This window comes from Botrytis deweyae, assembly GCF_014898535.1.
Source record: "Botrytis deweyae strain B1 chromosome Unknown BDEW_012, whole genome shotgun sequence".
In the NCBI taxonomy this organism is placed as follows: domain Eukaryota; kingdom Fungi; phylum Ascomycota; class Leotiomycetes; order Helotiales; family Sclerotiniaceae; genus Botrytis; species Botrytis deweyae.
Window position 1 is genome coordinate 1,178,795 of NW_024066219.1, and position 9,329 is coordinate 1,188,123.

General features: G+C 37.8%; 2 protein-coding genes across 2 annotated transcripts; both read left to right on the forward strand.

The window, feature by feature from the left end:
• Positions 1-1,114: 1,114 nt before the first annotated feature.
• EAE98_006168 (uncharacterized protein) lies at positions 1,115-2,158 on the forward strand (the record flags this gene model as incomplete). The annotated part of the gene is made up of 3 exons (XM_038953790.1): positions 1,115-1,617; positions 1,776-1,890; positions 2,063-2,158. 3 exons carry the CDS (start codon positions 1,115-1,117, stop codon positions 2,156-2,158), a joined length of 714 nt encoding a protein of 237 aa, XP_038810185.1.
• A 2,941-nt stretch (positions 2,159-5,099) lies between these two features.
• Positions 5,100-5,385, forward strand: EAE98_006169 (uncharacterized protein; the record flags this gene model as incomplete). Its single annotated transcript, XM_038953791.1, has 2 exons — positions 5,100-5,224; positions 5,274-5,385. The coding sequence occupies 2 exons, from the start codon at positions 5,100-5,102 to the stop codon at positions 5,383-5,385; spliced, it is 237 nt and encodes a 78-aa protein (XP_038810186.1).
• Between the last annotated feature and the right edge of the window lie 3,944 nt (positions 5,386-9,329).

A 9,329-nucleotide genomic window follows, 5' to 3' on the forward strand; every position in this document is an offset into this window, starting at 1 on the left:
ATTATCGTCTGCATGGCAATTAAGTGATAGAAATGGGAGAAATGGGAGATCTTGAATGGAAAATGGAGTGGGAGTTGTTACAAAGGGGGGTGGTGGATCGTTCGGGTTCATCATTCTGTGTATAGTATATTCTTAAGTAATTATAAATATAAATACCGAATGGTTCTATGGAATTTGTTTTGTTTTAAAAGACTACCTAGGTATGTATCGGGTGATGTGGTAGGCACCTGTGTTGAGATTTGTGAGAAGTGAATGAATGTATTCGTTTCGTTCTTTTGCAACTTTTGTGACGGTAAAGAATGAACTGCAAGTGCACATGATTCTCTCATTGCCTTCCTTATTCATTGTATTTATTGAGAACCCCCGATCTTGCGAGCCGGTTCAAAGTATTGACAGGGTCGGCGTAGCAGGTCTATACCTCCGGCGATCACGACGTCAAGCCAAGAATTTCCAAGGGTTCCAAGGTTGTATTGTAACTTGTGAGGCTGGGGAATTCCCACTTTTTTTTCTACCTCTGATGTCGGGTGCTTTGGTATTGGGGAGGATATGATATGATGTAATGTGATGTGATGGGATGAGATGGGAATATGTAGCTCGGCAGGCTTCAGGACGTAATTTTGTGAGGGTTGATGGTACTTGATACGAGGAGGGAATGTCATGAGAGGGATGTGTGCCTTGAGCCGGCTTGGGAGGTGAGTGGGTTTTCTTGGCGGGTTGGGGATTGAGGTGAGGTGAGGTGGTGCGGCTGAGGTTTGGCGCGGGTGGGTAGCTTGGTAAGGTATGGATGGTTGGAACTTGGAAGGAAAGGTGGTGAATGGATGGATGGATGGATGGATGGATGTCTAGGGAAAGTGGAGGAGGGAGAGGAGTGGGATGGATGGTGGGATGGTGGGATGGTGGGATGGTGGGATGGTGGGATACATATAGCGAGGAGGTTGTCTCATGTTTTTGTGCTGGATTCTTGATGTAATTTTTGGTTTCTGATTTTTGGGAATTTTTGATTTGACGACTCTTATTCACGGATATCTGGATACATTCATCTCATCTCATGACATCACAAGTGGATATATCCAACTCATCGGTCAACTGATCGATCAATCAAGCATACACGAAAATGGAAATCAAATCACCCATAAATACACATACAAATACAAATCTTCCTTCAACACAAACAGCGCATTCTGATATCCCAATGGGGGTAGAAAATCACAATCACACTCACAATCACAATCCTCACACTAACACTGGAACCGAAACCGGAACCGTAATTGAAAGTCGCAATGCAGTAAACACAAGCCATTCGGAGATTAATACTCAACCTCCTCCTCCCTCGTACAACGCGCACGCCGATCAGCATTCGAGTGAAAAGAGGACTGTGGAGAATAATCACCATGGAGGGAATGAAAATGAAACTCCGCCGCAATTTCAAATACGGCCGGATGTGTTGATGAATGCGGATGGGAATGCGGGTGGAGGAGGGAATGGGGGAGGAAAATATGAAGGTCAATATCCGGCGCCTCTCACGTCGCTGCAGAAGGAATCGAGATTGGTGAGGTGTCCGAGGTGTGGGGTGTGTGAGTATACGGGGGTGGAGTGGGTTAGTGGGGGGACTGCGGAGTGAGTTGTTTTTCTTATTTTTTGGCTTGGGGTTTGGAGAGAGGGGAGGGAGTCTGGAGTCTGGAGTCTGGAGGGGAATGAGGAGGGGATGGAAAAGGGAAAAGATGGGAGGAAAAAGGTGATGAAGAAATAAGCTAACCAAACCCCTCAATTTCTAGTATCTCAGCTCTCCTTTGCTGTCTTTGTTTCTGTCTTCCGTGCGTACCGTATCTCATGACGAGCTTTAAGGATGTACATCATAAGTGTGCAAATTGTGGATTCTTGGTTGCGGTTGTGAGTTTTTTTCTTTTTCTTTTCTTGTTTTGGAATTGGGGGATGGGGGAAGGGGGAAGGAGTTAGGTTGTGTGTGGGAATGTTAGAATGTGAGAATGTGTGGAAGTTGATGAATGGATAATTGGATACTTGGACACAAAAGAGCTAATCTAATATCTTCTTCGATTTACAGTGGAAAAGAAGTGGAAAGACGGAGGTGAGTGTTGCGGCTAGTGCGGCTGCTGCTTCTGGGAATGCGGGTGGGGTGGGCGGTGCTGGAGGGAAGTAGAGAGGATATGTGAACGTGAATGTGGATTTGGATTTGGAATTTTGAGTTGGGTTGCGTTAGCTTGGGTTGGATGGGTGTTATGGTATGGGCCTTGGGTTTTGGAGGGGGTTTGGAGGGTTTTGTGTTTTAGTTTGATATCCAGTGCTTTGGGATGATTTTCTCCTGGAGGGAGCACGAGAGGATTTGGGGGGAAGTTTGGGGATTAGGATCGTATCTTTGTTCGTCTATTTAATCTTCTCTCTTTTGGAAACGAATGGCGACAAACATTTGTTGTCATCTATTCCGCGGTTTTGTGGAAAATTCTCATTTTTCGGCGATTTCGACACAATCCTGTCAAACAAATCACGATAATCTGTTCTATGTTGTTTCGATATAAATATTTCTTATTCTCCAGAACTTCCCCATCTTCAGTCGGTCTCGGTCTTGCTCTTTTGTTTGTATGGCCAAAGTCGTGGGTTTGTGGTAGTTTAAATATTGGAGGCTTGTAAGATTTTGAGTTCTAGTGAATAGATGAGAGGGGGGTGGAGGGGGTGGCTTTCTCTTCTGCTAGTAGCGGGTGAGGCGACAAGGTCGCATGTGGTGGGATTGTAATGGTGAATTTTATCTATCACGCCCTTTAAGATCTTACGATTTTGTATCATCTACCAATCTACCCCTCGATAAACCCGCTTCATCTTTATCATAATTCCCTCAGATGCTCAACTCTACGACTCGGCTCCATCGTTCAAAGTTCCAACCCTTTTCTTTATAGCTGGAGAAGTTCATCTCGGAGGTGGTAATCTTCAGCTAAGATGTCGATGTAGAGATTTCATCAAATGCTTGAATGAATTTTGGTCACAGGGATCTATGGGATTAGATTTCGGGTCGAGAGGGTTGGTTGAATAATTCTCTTCTGACCTGACTCTAGAGGTTATCGTCTGATGAGTTAGTGTTGTTGCTGAAGAAATGTTTTTGTCGATCAACTTCAAGTGTTGTCGTAATGTTAGAATATTGGACGAGACTTTCCGCTGAGGTGCTGTTGTGAGTAGCTAACTGTAAGCTGCAGTTTCAATGGATTATTATTATAGTTTAGTATTCCACTCATGACATAGGGCCCGAGATTTTTCTTGTGAGCATGATGTCTGTGGTCTCTCTGCTTCTTGTTGTAAATAGAACGGGAGTGGGATTAACGAGAAATCTAGAAACTAAGGTTCGAAAAGCTTCTGCGTTTACACATCGGCTTTTAGAAGATCGATGATAAAGTGAACTAGAGGAATGGTCGAGAGAGGGGACATGACTGATGAGTACATTCGGCCATAGATAGTGGAGTCACTGGTTGGCTACTTAAGGAAGGATCATGTAGTGCATGATTTTCTTTTCGTTGTGGTCGCAGCGAGTACAAAAAATGGGATGATAATGCAAGTGCATGATATGACTACAAGTCACAATCCAGAGACACATTACCCGGGACACTTTGTGGGGGTTTTCGGGGACTGCCTCATTGTACAATTTTATTTTCCGAGTTCGAATACATGTTGTCGATATAATAAAGAAAACTACCTATTGTCAGCGTTTCCTTGCGTTTCCGTCTGTCATACAAGGGGTATAACATCCATTCCAAATTCTCAGCTATTCATACCGTACATCCATATAATCCTGTCAATATCTTAGCAGATTGAGAGCCTGATTGGTATCAAATGTGAACATAGAAAAACATTGCAAAAAAATACGAGGATTAACTTGCCTTATTTATGTTCTTAATGTTGAAGAAACTCAGCTATCTGATCGAGATTTGATCAGCCTTGAAATCTCCCCTCTTTTAGAATTCACTTTAGATCTCGATGGAATGCTTAGTAAACCGCATATTGATTAGTTTTCCTTAGTCTAGGAATCCCGAATTGTCAATACACTAGCCAGTATCCTTAAATTCCTTTCCTTTCTATACAAACTCCAACCTTCCATTGCTGAAATCGATAAATATACCAACTCGAAGGTTTTGTTTCTGCTTCCTAGGAAGTTTGAGTTTTTGGTGGTCCGCCAAAGCGTAACATGCGAGTACAAGTGTCAAGCTAGCTTTTCAATTTTGGGGATATTGTCATGATGAATTTGATGGCTGTTTGTTAATTGTATTTCATGCATCTTTTCGTTGTTGTTCTTATTGAGAGTATACTTTTACTATCGTCTGTTGGTTAATCCTCGTCTTCAAACTGGTTATTTTGTTGTTGTCGAAGTGAGTTACTTGAATTATGTTTGAAAATGACAACGAATACAATGCACCTTCCGCATTTGATAGTTGTTATGTTTGGAAAATCGATCTTGTATCCTCTCTCTGGGAGACACTCGACGTGGCAAAAGCCATTCTGATACCCTTTTTCCGCGCCCGAATCATGGTTCTCTCCAAACATTCATGATATTATTGGCAGGAAGAGCTTCGTCTTGCAGATTTATATTCATATGGTTGATATTGAGTCAACTGACGGCTAGGAGAATTCAATATTCAGTCACGAGATTATTTGCTTCGATTTTATTTGCTTCCATTTGCCCTTGCTCTTTCCCCTCTTTCCTAAGCTCCCGAGGTCTACCAAATAAATTTTTTTATTTCCAACTCATATTTATTGCTTAGCATTCACTGGATAGTTGAAGATCTCTTTCCCGATTAAATCACCCTCCCAGTCACTTCATTCCTGGTTATCCTCAATTTCCCGGGTCTGAATTATTTATTTGAAAGAGGTCTCGACTTAGGGTGTCAGTATGAGCGCTAACAAGACCAGTCTACCCATCATTGTTTCTGGGAAGTTATCATACAATTGCCGTGACTCTGGCAAAAGTTCGATGTAGAAGTCAGAATATCCTGGGCCATTTTCAGCACCATTCTTGCTTTCCAAACCTATCAAATAACTCGAAAGACGAATTAATGTTGTCATCAAACACAGTGTTTATTGTTTTTCGCAAACATGAAGCGATGACTTCCAGCAGTAACAATAAGCGAGTTGATGGTGTAAATAGCGAGATTAATCAAAAGCATTGCAAGGAGCCTGGAAGCTCTGCCGCGGCGGTCAAACGTGGCGGGAACTCCTCTTGGCACGAGTAAGAAAAGGTGCAGACATGATGAATTACATGTACAATCACATTCTAGGGCAAAGGAATCATCATACACACCACAGGCTTTGCGACACAGAATGCTGGAGTCTCTACTTTCAAGTACTTCTCATACCTCAATCTTGTCATTGCCACCCTTCTCCAAATGAAAATGACCTCCAATTTTTGAATGTGAGCTCACAGAAAGTTTCATGATCCATTTTGCCTTCCTATTTATGCTAGTCACATCATCATGTTTTTTTAAAACTCAATCACTCGCGTATTTACACTTCAATACATCACCATATTCGCTCACCCTTTCAAAGTGTCTTGTAGTTCCTACATGTCCTCATATATGAGCCTCTCAAATTGTAGTCAGACCCTCAGGAAAAAATCGTAGCTGCTAAGAAACAGAATCTCACATGTGCGATCTTCTATTGTTAGTCAGGGGTAGATACTTTTCGATGTGGAATTTCTTCCTGGCTTTAGAACCTTGATTTATACTCTATACCGCTATATTTTCATCTCTATCGGACTACTGTTACAAATTGCTCCTTGTCTTCTTCATTTTCAGAACATAGTGTAGTGTTTTTATGAACTTCATACGCGCGTTATATAGCTCAAAAGCCCACCGAACCCTAGCCTTTGAAATTCACCTCGGTGGTAACCTCCTAATCTTCCAGCATCTAGTCTTTCTTGGATAGACCAGAATTATATTCACTTGACAACACAAGGTTTAAATTTTTCTCAGCCACGCCTCTATTCAAGACCCATTGCGATCCATAGTTTGCAGCAGGGTAGAAACCGAATACTGCTCGGATGTAATACGTCATACAAGGGAGTGGCTCTCTGGAATGTCCATTCTTTCTCCGCTAGCTTTTGATTTGATAGGGGATATCACACATTTTATTTCTGTTTCCTGATCCTTTAAATTGCCAATCCAAACAACCATCCTCACTGTTGATTAAAACCTCTTCATTGTCATTCGTCTCGTTTGATAAAGTTATCGGATATTCCCTCGACGCTTCGACCTTAACTTCAGAGTTGTGAATATCTGAACTGCATGATAGGAATTATAAAGCCACTAGAAACTTTCACAGTGTTCTCTCCTTGCATTCATATCTTTGGCGTTTCTTCTGACGGATGTGGTATTCGGATTTAGGACAAGTGTGTTTTATATATCAACTCCAAGCTACATTCTTTAGCGCCCTTTTTACGTTCTAAATTCACCAATTTACTCCTCTTTTCATATACATCGACTAATCAATACACAGATTCACCTATCTAGCTCTTCTATTGATTCTTTTCTTCCCCTCTTCTTTTTTCTTTCCAAAAGCTTATAAGCCTCCGTTCTGAAGACAGTATGGCCTCGTCTCCACAACGCACATGAAGATTGGCATGAGCATCCCACAAGTCGAATCGGGAATGACTAAAGTAGAGAGGGTTATCCTGGGTGTTCTTGCGGTTGTAATCGCAAAGTCCTAGTCATGGTTACAAGAAACTACACCATCCAATCTGAGACGATATAAAGATTCCAGCCTACAAATAATACTCATATCGTTGTCATCTAGTAGTTTTGTTGTCTATTTTTCAAATGGCGAATAAATAGCCCAGGTAGATTATTGACCCTCAAATATCCATTATTATGTTATAGCTGTCAACTCACGTAAGTCTCACACTCGTGGATAGCTATATTTCCTGGTACGAGGAGTAACCATCAACTTGCCCTTTCCGCAAACATGTTCCTCTGCCATTTGCAAAGTATCAACTGAGATTATCGACTTCTGACTTCTTCAGGGACCCTATTTATGACTTTGTATTGAGCGTATCGCAGACTAATTTATTATTTCCGATTACCCCGCTCATTCACCTAGCTCATTTACAAGAATAATATGAATTAAAATATATATTGAAATATCAATTCAAATATGAATTAAGATCTATATAAAAAGCTCAATATAAATGTAATAAATAATAATAATAATAATAATAATAATAATAATAATAATAATAATAATAATAATAATAATAATAATAATAATTATTTAAACGCGAGCGTAGCGAAGATCGAGGGCTTAGAGATTGGCCCTTATATATTTTATAGAATTAGAATTAAAATTAAAATTTATATGTTACATTAATACTAAGCATTAGGGAAAAAGAATTTAAAGACAAAAAATTCGAAGGATTTCAAAATTATTATAATAATTAATAAGAAAAAAAAGAAATTCAATAAATTCATAATCTGGAAATTCTTTTTTTTCGATATCTAATATTATACAAAAAAAATCAATTATTAATAATTAATTTATTTTATAATTACTTAATAAATTTTTATATAAATTTTTTAAAATATTTAAAATTGAATAGAAATATTATTTTTCTAAATCAATAATCAAATATTTTGAATAATAATTTATTAAATAAAAACAAAATAATAATTATTAATTAAAAAGAATTTTTATAGATTTTTTAATATTTTTTAAAAAAATAGAATTATTTGAAATCAATAAAAATAAATTTTTAATAAGAAGTTGTATAATAAATAAAGTATTTCTTTTAATATTTTACAATTTTTATAATATTTTTAATTAAAAATCTTATATATTTATTAAAGAATTATAAACAAATAAAAGATATTATTATTTGGAATTAATAAAAATAAATTTGGAAAGAAAATTTATATAATAAGAAAAAATATTATAAATAAGAAAAATATATTATTATATAGTATTAATAAAACTTTTTTTTCAAATAATAATTTCTTTAATATAAAAAGATTATTTATTATTAATTTTGTAAAAATCTGGAAATTTTAGAATGAATTTTTTTGGAATTTATTAGTATATTGTAAATTAAATAGAAATATTATAATGTGAAATTAATAAATTCAAATAAACTATTTATTATTAGTTTTAAAGAAATCTTTTAATTTTCTTACTATTTTTATAAGATTTTTATTTTAATTTATTTGAATATTAAAATTAAAAACGAAATCTTATTATTCAAAATTAATTTCTTTTAGATTGAAATAAAAATATTTTTGATTTTATTTATAATATTTTTATTAATTTATAAAAAAGATCATTAAGAATATTATAAGATTTATGAAATATACAAAGTATATTTTTTTTATAAATATATCAATTATTATTTAATACAAATTTTCAAAAATTTTGAATTATAATGTTTTTATATTATTTATAATATTCTTATAAATTTAGAAAGCAATTTATAAAGAATATTAAAAAGTATCAAAAAATATCAAAAATAAATGCTTTTAGTTATATTAAATAAAAACTATTTTAACAATATATTCTTCAATTTCAGATAATAATTTTATCATTTTTTTGTTTTTAATTTTTGATAGATCAGAAATTAAAATTTATAAAGAAACTTATAAGATTCAAAAAAAGCTGAAAACCAGGGCAGGTGCAGGCGAGCAATGGGTGGAGGAAGCGAAGGGGAGGCAAGGGGAGGAAGAACATTGGAGAACAATGGAGGAAGAGGGGAAGGATAGGGGCAGAAGAAACGGTGAGAAGAGAAAGCAAGAAAAAAGAAAGAGGGGAAAAAGAAGGGGGGGGGGGGAGAGGGGGAGTAAGGGAGCGGGAAAGACGGAGGGAGGAAGCAAATAAGAGATAGGGGGAGGCAAGGGGGAAGAGGCGCGGAGAGGAAACTAAATAGGAAGAAGAAACGGAGGAAAGAGGGCAAGGAATATCGGGTGCGGGGAAGGAGGGAAAAGGAGGGAGGAAAACCCCGTGGGAGATGGAAGGTGATAAGAGGAAGGAGGGGGTAGGGGATGGAGAAGAGGAGAAAGAGGGAGTAAACGAAGGGAGGCGAACGAGGAGGAAAAGCGAGAAAACAGAAAAGAAAAGAGCGGGGGGGGATGGAGGGAAAGGATGGTAGGCAACAAGCGAGGGGGAGGAAGGGGGGAGGAAGAGGGGGAGGTGGGGGGAGAAGAGGGGAAAGAAGGGATGAATAAGAAGGGAGGAGAAGGCGGAGAAAAAGCGATGAAAAGAGAAATAAGCAAGAGGCCGGAGGGAGTGGGAGAATTATGGAGCGGGCAATGGGAGGGGGGAGGAAGGGGGATATAACTAGGGTGAGGGTGAGGGGA